The sequence below is a fragment of the Macrotis lagotis genome, chromosome X (assembly GCF_037893015.1).
Source record: "Macrotis lagotis isolate mMagLag1 chromosome X, bilby.v1.9.chrom.fasta, whole genome shotgun sequence".
NCBI lineage: Eukaryota > Metazoa > Chordata > Mammalia > Peramelemorphia > Peramelidae > Macrotis > Macrotis lagotis.
Window position 1 is genome coordinate 548,055,150 of NC_133666.1, and position 15,424 is coordinate 548,070,573.

At 34.6% G+C, this 15,424-nt stretch overlaps 1 protein-coding gene across 7 annotated transcripts in view; it reads left to right on the forward strand.

Annotated features, from left to right (window-relative positions):
- ESRP1 (epithelial splicing regulatory protein 1) overlaps positions 1–14,703 on the forward strand; it is a 96,480-nt gene extending 81,777 nt beyond the window's left edge. For 2 of the 7 annotated variants that reach the window (XM_074200256.1, XM_074200258.1), the window contains exon 16: positions 12,569–14,703. Coding sequence is in view for 4 of the 7 variants with exons in the window: in XM_074200259.1 (XP_074056360.1) it covers positions 676–739; positions 12,569–12,589 (85 nt within the window). In the remaining 3 variants the exon portion in view is untranslated. Of the gene's footprint in view, positions 1–675; positions 740–12,568 lie in introns of those variants that run through there. The other 5 variants (XM_074200259.1, XM_074200257.1, XM_074200261.1 and 2 more) reach the window with 5 other exon arrangements.
- Positions 14,704–15,424: the final 721 nt, after the last annotated feature.

Sequence of the window (15,424 nt, forward strand, 5' to 3'; positions counted from 1 at the left end):
TGAGTACTTTTTCTTTACAAAAATACACATATTCTTAATAGTCATTTCACTTCAATTTGAATGGTTTATAAGCTAAATTTTACAACCATAAAAAAGTTTATTTGTATTAAGATGTTAACTCTTTTAAGAAAAATATTTTATATTTTAAAAGAAAATTAGTAACATAACTTTACAATATAACCTATTTTCAGTTTTGTGAGCGCTATTTTATTAAAAACTGACAATCACTCCTGTGTTTGATCAGATGCAAGGAAACATTAGAACATTAATATACCCTGTGTCCTTTCTTCTCCTTACTTTGATCACAGCTTTACCTAAGGTCACTTAGGCCCACCCCCCTCCCATCCCCATTCTAAAACAAAATAAAAATTCTAAATAACAAAAGAAAACTGCTTTGGGTTGATACCAGTGTATAGTTTAAAATTAAGAATTAGAATTCCCATTTCAGCAAATTGATGTGAAGAATATGAGTAAACTTGAAGGATGAAATTGCTAGTGTAACTGATGTCAAGTTTCATGATAATTGAGTCAGGGAAGAAATTGTAACTTAAAAGTCAGGTTTCAATGTGAGAAAAATGCACAAATGGATAAATGTAGTCATTACAAAGGTTCAGCCTACATTTTTTTCTAAAATTTTCTCCCTCTCTCCACTTTCTCCCCCCTTCCCCAAAACAGCAACAATCATAAAGAGCAAACATGGTTTTTATCAGGAGTATTATTGTACCCTCAAGTATCTCAGGTTAGTTGATCATCTCCATCTTCAATTTATCCCATCTATACCTTGACTGTTCTTTGGTGTTTTTTGTATTGTTTTCCCATTAAATTTTGAGTTCCTTGAAAGAAGAGTTACTAACTAGACCTGTGAGTCATAGAAAGGTAAAGTGTATCCACAATTCTCTCAGGTATCTTCTGAAGTAGTTTAACAGATTATAATGTAATGAGAGTTGTTTATACATTATACATGTATAATCATGTTAAACACATTTCCATATTATAGTGTGAAAGAATTTTAGGGTATTATTGAAGGAAAAGTCTGAACATCTAAAACAGTGGCAGTCACAAAGAGCAAGCATGGTTTTATCAGTATTATACTACCCCCAAGCACTTTATGTTAGTTGATCATTTCCAATTTGTCTCACCTATACCTTGACTGTACATTGGTTTTTTTTGTATTGTTTTCCCATTAAATTTTGAGTTCCTTGGGAGAAGAGTTACTAACTAGACCTGTGAGTCACCGAAAGGTATGACAGTCAACAAGGTTTTATGAAAGGCTCACTATATGAATAGCATTGGGAATACAATGGAAATCAAAAAGAAAACCCCTTGTTCTCAAGGAGCTCACATTCTAATGGAGGGACAGAATATAAAAATAACCACATACATAGCATATGTATACAGTATAAATGAAGGTAATCTTCAAGGGGAAGCAGAAACATGAGACTTCCTGCAAAAAGTAAGATATTTTTTAAAAATAATTTTATATTTTATTTATTTTTAATTCCAAGTTGTTATTCTTCCTCATTCCCAACCACACATTAGAGAAGGCTAACATTTGATGTAAATAAATAAATGAATGAATGAATGAATAAGGAACTATAAAATTCATAACTCCACATTTCTATTTCTCAGAATAGCTTGATATTTCAGTTACAGCAGTATTGCTGTTATTAATCACAATGTTTTCTTGGTTCTTCTCATTGTACTCTACTTTGAACTGAGACTTAAAGCGTGGAAGTAATATCAAGGAAGAAAAGTATTTCAGGGTTAATAGGACAGGCAATGAAAAGACATTGAGTCATGAAATCTTGTATGCTGGGGAAATAGGTCTAGTTCATCTATAAATAATCTCAATAGACCAGAACATTTAATTAAAGTGAATAGGACTAAATTTAAAGTGTAAAATTCTACTCTCTGATTCAAAGCATCAGTATCACAAGTTGGATAAAGTATAGCTAGATAGTTTTTCATTTAGGTTTGGATAGATCAAAGTGAGTCCACACATATGCTTATGTTGACCAAAAATACCAACATGATCTTGGAATGCATTATAGGGAATAGTATATATAGGATTAGGGAATTGATTGTTGAGTTGTAGTAGCATTATTCACTTCCAATTGCTATATTATAGGAAGAGCATCATTAAGTTGGAATATACAGAGTACTATAGCAATAGGGAGGGACCTGAGATTGTGCCAGATAAGCAGTGTTTAAACTGAAGAAGAGGACATGATAGCTGCTTTCAAGTATTTGAATAACTGTTCATTGGAAGCCTTCCACTGATGGAGACCACATCTTGAGGCAACTAACTCTTTTCTGAACAACTCTTCTTCCTAGGAAATTTTTCCTTTTGTAGAATTAACTTTGTATTGCTACTTCATGTTGCTAGTGGTTTTACTGAGCAATATAAGTCTGATTCCATTCAGCACGAGAACTCTTCAAATATCTGCAGACTAGAATTGTGAGACTATTTGGTGGGAGTAAGGCAGGTCTGCAGGTGTGAGGAAAAGAAGAGCTGGGTTAAAATTGCTATGAAACAAGTTTGGATCTTGATCCCTCTGTTTTTGTTGTTGTTGTTTTAGGTTTTTGCAAGGCAAATGGGGTTAATTGGCTTGCCCAAGGCCACACAGCTAGGTAATTATCAAGTGTCTGAGACCGCATTTGAACCCAGGTACTCCTGAATCCAGGGCTGATGCTTTATCCACTTTATCCACCTAGCCGCCCCATCTTGATCCCTCTGACTCTGATGCTGTGTTCTCCTTCTGGGGAACTCTGGTAGGGTCACTGGAGTTATGAAGTGAAAATTTCATGTCAGATAGTAGAAAAAAGCTTTGAGGATGAAAAGTTCATGAAAAAAACATGGCTTTAGGAAAACTTGGAGCCTGCTATCAAGTTGTAGGGGATTCCTTTTAAACTCAAAGTTAGCAAAACAGATGGCTTTGATTCACTGCATTAAAGCAGATACACAATTCTCAAGTGTCTTCTCAAGTAGATTAACAGATTAAAGTGTAACTGAGAGATGTTTAATCAAATAAAAATAAAATGTTGATAATAGTAAATTTTATAACTTAAGTCAATATGCCACCTGCTGGAACAACACTGCATTAGATGATCACAATTCTATAACTTTGAAAAATGTTAGAACCTGTTTCAAATGTTGTTTCTTGCAAAATGACCAACAAATAAGAATTGTCTGAGGTAAAGACTGTGGTGGAAAGAAAGCCTATTTAGATTTAGAATACAAGTTAGTAAAAGGTGTTATATCATTTCAGTTGTGTTTTAAGTCTTCATGAACCCATTTAGAATTTTCTTGGCAAAAATAATAGAGTAGTTTATCATTTCCTTTTCCAACTTATTTTACAGTTGAAGAATTGGGACAAACAAGGGTTAAGTGATTTCTCCAGTGTCACACAGCTAGTAGGTGTTGGGGGACTGAAATTGTCAGGTCCTCCTGACTCTAGGACCAGCATTCTATCCACAGTACCAATTTGAACTTTATGTCAAACAAAGGAGAAGGGTGCCTCTGTGAGACAAATGGGCAATTGGCTGAGCCCTTTTCCATGGGTACTTACAGTTCAATATTTTAACAAATATGTATTAACCTATATGAATCAGGTATTGTGCTATATTCTTGTGTATATTGTTGTTGATTCATCATATCAGCCATGTGGTGCTATGACATACAAGTGAACTGAATTTAAAATGACAGAAGGGTGGCAGCTAGGTGGTGCAATGAATAGAATACCAGCCTTGGAGTCGGGAGGACCTGAGTTCAAATGCAGCCTCAGACACTTAATAATTACTTAGCTGTGTGGCCTTGGGCATATCACTTCACCCCATTGCCTTGCAAAAAACCTAAAAAAAAAAACCCCAAATGACAGGGACATTCAAAATCATCAACCTCATTTTCTCCTCCAGAGCCTTTTTAAACTAGGGTCTTTAACAGGTAAGTTAGAAATGAGGCAAAGAATGACTCTTAGTCTAAAAAAAAATTAATTTGAGAGGGGAAGAACCTCAGGGTTTCTGACCAAAATAGAAACAATTTCTATTTATATTCACTCTGAGCCCAGAATCCAAGCAATGATCAAGTAGGTTTGTCTGGGGACCTATTGTTGGCCATCAGTGAGTCAAAGTTATTTGGAACTGATAAATCTCAAGACTTTCTAGATTTCAGCCATCTAAAATTCCTTTGAGCAGAACAAGTAAGCACAGAAATGGAGAGAATAAGGGAGAGGATAGGAGAAGAGAGAAGAGGGAAGAGGGAAATGGAGAAGAGCTGTGTTTCCAGCCGGCCAGGAGGGGGCAAGTCTTTAACTCAGGTTGTTGTTTGTCTTTCATTCTCAAAGAGGACCATGGCATCAGGACTCTATATTTCTATATACAAATATAGAAATATGTGACTTCTAAGTGGCTTAGTGGACAGAATGCTGGACTGGAGTCGGGAAGATATGAGTTCAAGTCCTGTCTTGTGACACTTAATAGTCATGTGACTCTAGACAAGTCACTTAACCCTGACTGCCTCCGTTATTCATCTATAAAGTGAACTGGAGAAAGAAATGACATATCACTTAAGCATCTTTGCCAAGAAGACCCTAGAAACTATATTGTCTTCCTATGGTCCACCACAAAGAGTCAAACATAATTGAACAACTGAACAATAACAAGAAAATACAGTCAATCAAGGTTTACATATATTCAACCACTGAACTTGACAACAATTGGTTGTTTCAGGAAAGATGGGGATTAGATGTAATAGTTTACACTGAAAATAAAGTAAACTCCTGTTCACAAATGGAGTTTCTCAAGGTAAGAGAAAATACCGTGTTCTTCCACTGTCTCCATGGTAGGATACATGAAGAAATAAAGAGTAAGATAATATTTTCTTCCAGTCTCCATCTTTACTATCACTTGACAGAGCAAATAAACTCACTTCTTTATAGACAGTCAAATGACCTGAACTCCATATCTCAAAGTTTCTCTTGTCTAGTTTCTCTTGCTTTCATCTTGGAGTTTGGAGCCTTTCTCTCAGAGCTAACCTGTGGTCCTGGCACTATCTGCTTACCATAACTAGGACTTTGGTTTATTAATCTCTGTCTCTGTCCCCTGCAACCTCAGTATCTTCCTTTCTACTTTCTCCTTCCATTTTTTTTCCCTCAGACTTTTTTTTGAGATATTATATTCAGAAATAAAAACAAAACCAAAAAATTTCCCTTTACTTTGTTATTCTCTTAGTCTACTATTCCACCTTTCTGGTAGAAGTGCCCAATTTTTTTTGTCCTTAAGAGATTGTGATGTGCTCCAGGATTTGGACTGAAAATATTATCTCTAAAATAGTATCTCCAATACACTGTTGTTTTTTTCTTCCTCCCTCCCTCCCTATTTTGTTCCTAGCTGCCCCCAAATCCAGTTAACCTTATCTAGGTTCTTTTCATCTTTGAAGTTTGACATTGATTTCAAATTCACTCTTTATAGATTGTCTTCCTTTGGCTATCATGACACTCCCATGATTCTCTTTTGGCTTAAACTTCCTTGCCTTTGTTGGTTCTTGTTTGTATTCTCATCTAGCTTGAGAAATTATGTCTATGGTTCTTTTCTCCCCATAGAGTTTTCCATGGTAACCTAATTCTGTCTTTAATCTTCACCTTTGGCCTTTTGGTGAATGATTCTCAAGTGCCTATCTCCTATTTGTATTCCCTAGAACTAATGCCCATTTTTCCAGTTAAGATAGATGCAATGGATGGAACTCTGGGCCTGGAGGCAGAAAAACTCAAGTTCAGATCAGACATTTATTGACTGTATAACTCAGCAAGTCATTTAAAGGCTTATCTGCCTCAGTTTCCCCAACTGTAAAATGAGGATAATAACAGAACTTAACCATTCAGGGTTCTTATAAAGAACAAATGACTCTAGTCTCTCCCAGCACTAACTTATCCAGACCAGTAGCAAAGAAAGATTACTTGGATAATGTTACTATCCTGCTTATAAACCTTCCCTATTCTTTCCAAAGAGAATTCATATTCAAGTTAGTAGCACTGAACTTTCTCCATGATGTGATTCCAGTGTATATTTTGGACATTATCTCATATCACTCCACTTCATGTGTTTTCTGTTGCTGCCAAACTGGATTGTTTATGTTTTAAATTTTTCCTGCTTTTTCTTGTATCTATATATTTGCTCATACCATTCCCAGTGAAACAAACTACCTTCATTTCTTCATTTGTTGAAATTCTAGTTCATATATCAACTCTTCCATGAAGTTTTTCATAATCCCTTCCAAGTGGAAGAAATTTCCTTGGGCTCTTAGATTTTTGTACTTGCTTCTTTGTAATTTATATTAGTTATTTATGTGCCTTTTTGTCTGTCCAACTATCATTGGCATTGAGTGAATGTTTAAGGAATTGATCTCTGTCTACCCTTTTGCCTATTCATTGTCTTTTTCAACCCTGTTTTCCCTCTCATTTCTAACTCTTAGTCTTTTTTTTTTTTTTAAAGGTTTTTGCAAGGCAAATAGGGTTAAGTGGCTTGCCCAAGGCCACACAGCTAGGTAATTATTAAGTGTCTGAGACTGTATTTGAACCCAGGTACTCCTGACTCCAAGGCTGGTGCTTTATCTACTACACCACCTAGCCGCCCCTTCTTTTTTTCTTTTAAAATGTGTTCTTATACTCTGGAATGTTTAGCAATAATCAAGTTTTGTAAAGAAGTGATCAGTTCAAATTAGTCTCCTTACATGTAGAAAACAGACCAAAATAATTCAGAATTTATTCTTCTTTATATTTGCCAGGATATAGAATTTTGTTGGTATGAGTATTCCTTCTAGTATCATAGGTTGAGTGCCATACTTTCTTATTTTGAGTGCTTTTTATCCTTATGTCCTCATAATTTCTCTGCAGAAAACCTGTACAAAGTACTGAATATTATTTCTGGATCTTTTACTGACTTGTACTATTTAAACTCATTGGTAATTCAGAACTTTCTTTCTGGGTATATGTATGCTTGAGTTCAGCCATTATATATTTTCTTTCTGTTGTGTGCTAGGTACCATGTTAAGTGATAGAAAAATAAAAAATATGTCCCTCATGTCAAGGAGCTTAGCCTAGCAAAGAGGCTATAACAATGATCCAAAAATATGATGCAAGGTAGAATGTGATATATGGTGAAGGAGAGCATGAGTACATGTTCTGAGAAATTAAGGTGGTAAAATCACTTTTAGACAGGGAGTAAGTTAGTGAAGGTATCATGGAGAAAGTGGTACCTTAGTTGGACCTTACAGGAAGAAAGAAAGCAATGGGAGAAGATAGGTAGAGATATTCAACAAATAATTAGATATATGTAACTCCAGAGCTCCAGAAAGAGATGGAAGATGTCAAGTTTTGAGAATCATTTAGATTGAATCCATGAGGTCATCAAGGCACAAAATGAAAATAAAGATGAAAAATCAAGTCTATAGTTGAACATTTTGAAACCCTCTTATTAAACAGAGGTAGAGAGACAAGAACCCAATAAGAAAAAAGTAATATGCAATTAAAAAAACATACAAATGGGTTGTTACAATAGCCAGAGGAAGAGAGAATGTTAAGAAAAAACAGATTGAACAGATTTGCCAAGTGGTGTAGGAAGAGGTCATGGAGAAAGAGAATAATGAAAAGGTCACTAAATGTAGAGATAAAGTTATTTGTAATCTTCCAAAGTAGTCTTACAGTAGATTGGTGAAAATCAATGTTAAATGTCAAGGATTTAAGGAGTAGGTGGTAAGTTTGGCAATGAGAAGAAGAGAGGACAATAGAGGAGGTTGTGGGATGAAGGGGTGATATCCTTTATTCTATTTCTTGCATATGAGTCACTGGAAAGTCACTGATAACAAGCTGCAGCCTGCTTATGACCATCATTCTCCCTTTAAGTAGTCATTTCAGTTGTTCTCAGTTGCTGATGTTCTGGGAATTATACACATCCATGTAACATCACAGTAAATCATGGCATGATTATCAGTGTAGGTTGGCACCTTCTAGGCAACTTAACATTTAAGAGATTTACCTAGGAAACTAAGAGGTTGCATGACTTTCCTAGGTTCATATCAGTAATATGTGTCAGATATGGCTCTTGAATTTAAGTCTTTCTGGCTTCAAGGACAATATATTCACACTGGTTCAATGAAATAAAAAGGAATCAAATCCTACATTTTATGTTTTTAGTCCTATATTCTATCCAATTTAGTAACTAGGTAGTTTCATGCTTCACTGTTTGTTACCCCATCGGGGTTTTTGTTTTAGATTTTTTTCAAGGCAATGGGGTTAAGTGGCTTGCCCAAGGCTACACGGCTACATAATTATTAAGTGTCTGAGGTTGGATTTGAACCCAGGTACTCCTGACTCCAAGGCCGATGCTCTATTCACTGTGCCACCTAGCCGGCCCCCCCATTGGGGTTTTCTTTTTCTTAGGTTTTCTTTTTTCTTTGAACTTTGTGAAACTCCATATGAGTAGAGAAATTTTTTTTTTTTTAGGTTCTTGCAAGGCAAATGGGGTTAAGTGGCTTGCCCAAGGCCACACAGCTAGGTAATTATTAAGTGTCTGAGACCAGATTTGAGGTTTTCTTTTTTCTTTGAACTTTGTGAAACTCCATATGAGTAGAGAAATTTTTTTTTTTTTAGGTTCTTGCAAGGCAAATGGGGTTAAGTGGCTTGCCCAAGGCCACACAGCTAGGTAATTATTAAGTGTCTGAGACCAGATTTGAACCCAGGTACTCCTGACTCCAGGGCTGGTGCTTTATCCACTAGGCCACTTAGCCGCCCCGAGAAATTTCTTTACTTAAAGACTTAAAATATCTTTTCCATGTCCTTGATAATTGCCAAAATGTTGAGTAAAAAACATTATCCTGGCATTTTCATTCTTTGAGATCAGGATTATAGATCCATTGGATGTTTAAAATACATTTTTAACCTTCTGAAATTTCTTCCATTGTTGGATGGGGTGTGTGGGTGTGAGAGTTAATGGCAGTGTGCTCAAAAGGCCAACACTGCTCTTATAGACAATAGTCAAGAAACATTTTTCAAGCAGCTACTGAGTGTCAGGCACTCTACTAATACAAATAAGAAAAAGAAAGACAATACCTTGCCGTCAAGGAGCTTCTACTCTAATGAGAGATGGGAATGCACAAAAGGGAGCTGGAATGGTGTAGGACATCAGGCATGTGGGGACATGATGTATGGTATTTGGAGAGTTGAAACCAAGCATAAAAGGTAATAATGTCAGCTGTAAAGTTCTCAGCTCTTTATAAAGGGCAGACTTTGTTAGAATTCCTTTAGGAATGTTATGAAATTTAGGTTCAGAAGAAACAGCTTCTAGATTTGTGGAATCAGTGACTATTATGGAAAATTTTTTAAAAAAGGAGATCATAAAAATGAGTAATACTTCCATTAGAAACAAACAAAATTTTGCATTTTTCATAAATATAATACTTGAATGAATAAGTTGTAGATTTCCTCTTAAGGCATAGATCTGCCCTATTCCTCCTATAATCAAAGTCTCCAGTGATTCTTTATTATATCTGTCATAAAATGCCTAATATTTCAGATTCCCCACAATCAGGCTCCAGCCTACCTTGATAAGAACTTTCAGATCATTTCCCCTTTACTCTCTATGTTTGAGTTACATGGGTCAGCTTGCTAATCTCTGAAATCCACCTTCTCTGTTTTCCTTTCTCTGTCTTCACAAGATCCACCTAAGCCTGGAATACATGCTCTTCTCTCTTTCAGAATCCTTAGCATCATTCAAAAATCAACACAAGTGACTTCTCCTATGCAGATCCTCTTCTGCTTTCCTCACCCTATCCTGTTAATCTTCTCTAACTCCTCGAATTCCTTCATGTTCATTGATCCTCTTATACATTATTCTTTATAAGAGCAGGAAATGCATTTTGCTTTTGCTTTTTATCCTTGATGTCTGATATAGTTCCTTGCTCAGTTTGAATTGAGTAAATGGCAAAGGACAAAAAATTAGGCATAAATGTAAATATAATATAAATATAAAATAAACTGTGAAACCTCAGATAAGTAAAAGGCTATTTAAACCCATTGACTTTTTGTTGTATCCATCAAGAGGACAAAGAACCAGTGAATCACTCAGGCAAAAAAGTATTGATGTGTTGTATTGGGCTGTTACGTGCTTTGTGTAGCAGTCTCAGGCAATCAAGACAAAATTCTGTTCTTCGTCTTCATTAAAGAAACTGTTTAGAAGAAAATCATTCCAACTTTGGAAATTTAATACAACTTGTAGCTGCTTGATTGGGAAACTGAAGAGAAAAATATTTTATCCTCTCCTCTGTAATAAACATACAATCTACTTATTCTATGTCCTTAGAACCATTGAAATGTTCATTTAGCTTTTTTCATGAAACCTTTCACATAAAATGTGTTTAAACAATTAAGAATGAAATAGAATCATCTTTAGTTCAACTTTTTAGATCATTTTTATTTCAACATTAAAACAAAACAAAAATGCAGTGTTCTGAAGTTTTATGCATTGATCCTTATTTTTTAAAAAAAGTAAAAAAAAACTTCATGTGAGTTGGTCAAGCAATATGGATGAAAAAAGTCAAAGACCCATTCTTTAAATAATCACCAGCAAAATAAAGTTACATCTTTTGATTGGTTTTGATCAATCCTCAATGTAGGGAGTTTATTTGTGAAATATCTAATTTGTCAAATTTTGAATCTCATCGAAACATGTCTATATAGATTTCCCAGTTTTTTTTTGTAGGGGGGCGGAAGATGTTTTTTGCCATCTCTATTTGCTGAATATATAATAAGTTTTCCTCATAGGTTTTCTCATAAACATCAACTGATCAGCAGTACTATCTTTATAAAACTTTATGTACCTTTCCATTTTAATTCACATTTTGCATGGGTAACAACTAGCTGATAATTATCAGATAAATATTAGGGTTTTAACTTATTAGATTAGAAATGAGCTCCCAGATCCTTCACAATTCTAGTTCAAATTACTTGGGATTAGTTACTATTTGACACTATCTTGGTGAACCTTCCCTCTTGTTACCTTCCTTGTTCAAAAAGTTCCCTCCAGGAGTTGCCCTCAGAAAAATAATTAGAAAGTATTCCTTAACCAGAACTACATTTTAAATCAAGCAAGCATTTATTAAATGACTACCACTTTCAGATGATGTGGCTATAAAGTGAAATAAGACAATATTTGCTTCTCTATGTATTTACATCTATTAGAAACAATTATATGCCCACTAGTAAATTCTTTCTCTACACAAGATAATTTGGGGGGGGGGGAGGTTACTGCTTGTTATAATCAATTTAAAAAAAAGGTTTTGAAAGAAGTGACACTTGAACTGAACTTTGAACAGGAGGCTTCTAGGAAATGGAAGCAAGGAAGAAGTTGTATTCCAGGCTTGGGGAACAGTGCCAGTACTAACAGGAGATAAATTGAGACATGGATCACACATCAGAAATAAAATACATTGTCCAACGTGACCAATGGGTTTTTGTTTGCTTATTTTCAGTGAGATTAATTTGAGAATGCTTAAAATACCCTCAAACATTGTTTAAATTATTCATCCTTATTTATCATTCTGAACAGTTTCCTTATCTTACTTTGGAGGTATTAGAAAAAACAGATTTATAACTAAGATTTGTCTAAGACTATGCTCTGACAAAAAGTTCTACCAAATGGGGTGAGATTCAGAGTTATCCCTTAAGTAGCAGAATCATCCTTATTTATATTTCATTTGGATAATGCAGAATTTAAATAGTGTCCCCCCAGATCTCACTTTACCTCCCTCCCCCCATGAGTTAAAAATCTTATCCATAACAAAATAGGAAATGAAAATTTCTACCCAATACTATTTTAAATTAACCAAGACAAATCTTTTGATATATTGTTGACACCCCCAAGAATAAATGCTGATATTTCATCTCTGCCTCCATTCATTTTTCATTTTGAAATATTGGCATATTTGGGTTTTTAGTGAAATATATTTCCAGCTGTTTCTTGAAATAGATTTTTTTTGGTTCTTTGATGTTTCCATGTAACAATGATAAAAATTATATAGTATTTACTGTGCTTGTCACTGCACTTTACAAATATCTGTTTGATCCTCACACCAACCCTATTATTAGACACATTATGCATTTGAGGAAACTGAGGCAAACAGAAGTTAAGTGACTTACCCAAGGTTGCACATCTATTGCCTGAGACTGGATTTGACCTTTGGATCTTCCTGACTCCAGAATCAGTACCCTTTCCAGTATGTTACCTAAGGCATACGTGTTTAAACTTCTTCTGAAAATTGAGTTTAAATTGTTTTTAATCCCTGTCATTATTATTGATTGAATCTGTGTTTGTACTTCTCATGTCATTACTGAGAGGCTCTTAATCACAAGAAGAGACACAGTGCTTTTGCTATATGTATAATATGTTTACAGACTCTGAAATCAGAAGTTGGTTCTGAACCCATAATAGATCAGTTTAACAAAGTGTATTATGTATTATTGACATGAAAATTCAAAAACAAAATATATTGATTTTTTTCCTTCTTTCTTTTTTACAGTGTTTGAGAGATTTATGGTAGACCCGAGGCCCTCAGAAATCAGAGAACTCCTGGAATCTTTGGAGAGATTCTTACATGCAGGCTGCAGTATTCTCAGCAACAATTTGACAGGGATGAGGGGCCCTACATTTTGGTGGAATGAAAACTTGAGCCAGTAAAGCCAAATTTTCTAGTTGTCATTGCCTTTGCAAGGAGCATATAGCACTCCTGGCTCTGTGCTAATCACAGATTGACATTTAAAATGTGAATTTGATATCTGAGGTCCCTTTTCCTTCTAGTCAGAGATTTACATTCTGTGGCTTCACAAGTGTTGCCTACTTGGAATTCTTAGAACCTTAAACAGCATAAAGAGCTAAAATGTAATCTACCATCTCCAAGCATCAGTAATGATTTGGAGGTCTTATTTAATTTTTTGTTTTTTTTCTACTCTTCTCTAAAAACCTTCTCACCTACTTCCTACCCCTTCAATTCTACTCCCACTAAATAAGGAATAGAGAAAAGCATAACTTGAATTTTTCCAGACTTTTTTGCCCTGCTGCCTTATAGACAAAATATTGAAATCTCTTCTCCAATCCTTTGCTCCTGTTCCAAGCTTAAGGAATATATGGAGGAGCCCTTAAGAAAATGCAACTACAAGAAAAAAAGTAGTTTCTTTCAAAACTAATGTCCCTTAAATATGATATTGAATCAGTGGCCAAAACACTCAGAAGACCAAAAAAGTGAATAGCTCTAGTACTTGGTTCCTATTTGACCAGTAGCTGAATATCATGACTTTAGATGGGATATTTTATATCTGTACATTTTTCATTACTGACTGTTTTGGACTTCAATCAAAAACATATTGTAGTTTTTAATGTTGAAAATGTAGAAACATCTGAATGTTATATTCTAGGAAGCAATAAATTGTAACTGAAATGAATGCTTGTATATACTCAAATAGCCATAAAATGTTTGTCTTCTCTTAAAACAGCTTAATTATTTGACAATTATAACTTGCTCAGACATAGAACTATAATCACTGTGCTAGAATAAGACGAGATTAAAAACAACACTGATACAGTATATGAACAGTGCCTGAAGGGATCAGTGGTGGTTAGCACTCTGGGTTTAGCTGTGTTTACGCTACAAAAGTGCAATATTAGACACTGTAGTTCAGTTAGATAGTACAGTTGCATCACCAAACTCCAAAGAGGAAACCAGGTTTGATTAAACTAATTGCACATATTTCATTAAGGAGCTCCTCTGCCTTTTTCTTGAATGCAAACATATGTGGCTGCTAGTGGCTGCTATTTTTATTTACTTAGCCTTATTTTTCATCATCATATGACCTTGAATGGAGAGCCAAACAATCCCCCTCTTCAGCCAACCAGAGATGGCCAACGCTTTAACTTTAGTATGAAGAGGAAGTTCATAATTTAGGTGAAAACTAAAGACTACTGGCACTTAAGATCAGAAAAGAGAATTCTTAATACTTGAGATGCCTTAAGGTACTGTCTACCCAATAGCTTTGAAAGGTAAACAGACTAACACTAATATGTGTATTGATGTGTTGTTTTTTTGTAGAATTGTTGACGTTTGATAATAAAACTCTCCTTCCTGACTAATCTCAATGTTTGTGCATTGTCCTTGTTTTTAATTTTCATTTTGTTACCAGAAGAATAGAATGCTGGTCAAAGGCAAAATAAAATTTGAAGTTTTGAAATTTTTCCTCTCCCATATGACTACCCTTGAACTTCCATGAAGTCTTATAAAATGCATGAAGTCTTATAAAATGGTAACTCCTCAAAGGCAGAAGCATTGTCTTTTTAAATCTTGATATGTCTTCCATTTTTAGGATAAGCTAGAAGTATTCCCAATAAGATCAGGGTGAAACAAGGATGCCCGTTATCAGCACTTACTCAATAGTGTATTAGAAAGCTTAGCTTTAACAATAAGAGAAGAAAAAGAAATAGAAGGAATCAGAATCAATAATGAAAAACAAAACTTTTTTTGCAGATGATATATATGATGATGTACTTAGAGAACCCTAGAAAAATCATCTAAAAAAAAGACTGGAAACAATTAGTAACTTTAACAAAGGATACCACATAAATCCTCAGCATTTCTGTATATTACTAACAAGACACAGCAGCAAGAGATAGAGAAATCCCATTTAAAATAACATCCATTTCAAAAGAAAATGCAAATAGGAAAAAAAACTGAGATTTTTAATTTGCACATATATATATGCACATATATATCAGATACATATATATGTCAGATTAACAAATGGAATCTACAGAAAAATGACAATTTTTTGGAGATGCTGCAGGAAGACAGGCACACTAATGCACTGTAATTGGAATTATGAATGAACCTAGTCTTTCTGAAAAGTAATTCAGAATTATGCTCCAAAAGTCAATAAACTGCATGCTCAGATTCTATCTAGGTCTTTACTTCAGAGTTCAACAAAAGAGGAAAAAGTTCCATATGAATAAAAACATTTATTATAATGGCATTTTTTATTGTAGCAAGCACATAGAATGGGGAGTGCCCATCAATTTGGGGAATGGCTATAAAATGGAATATTATTACTCTGTTACAAATAACAAAAGAAATGGTTTCAAAGAAACCTGGTGAGGCTTGAATGAATTGATGCAGAGTTAAATGAGCAGAACCAAGAAAATAGTTTATTGAATAACAATATTTTAAAGAAAAAATAATTTTTAAACAGTTTTGAGTACTCCAACCATTGCAATGGCCCATTGCAATGGCTAATCACAATGCCAGAGAACTAATGAGGAAACAGTATTTACCTTTTAGAGGATAGGGAACAGATGAACTCAGAATGAGATAAATCTTTTTGGATATGGCAAA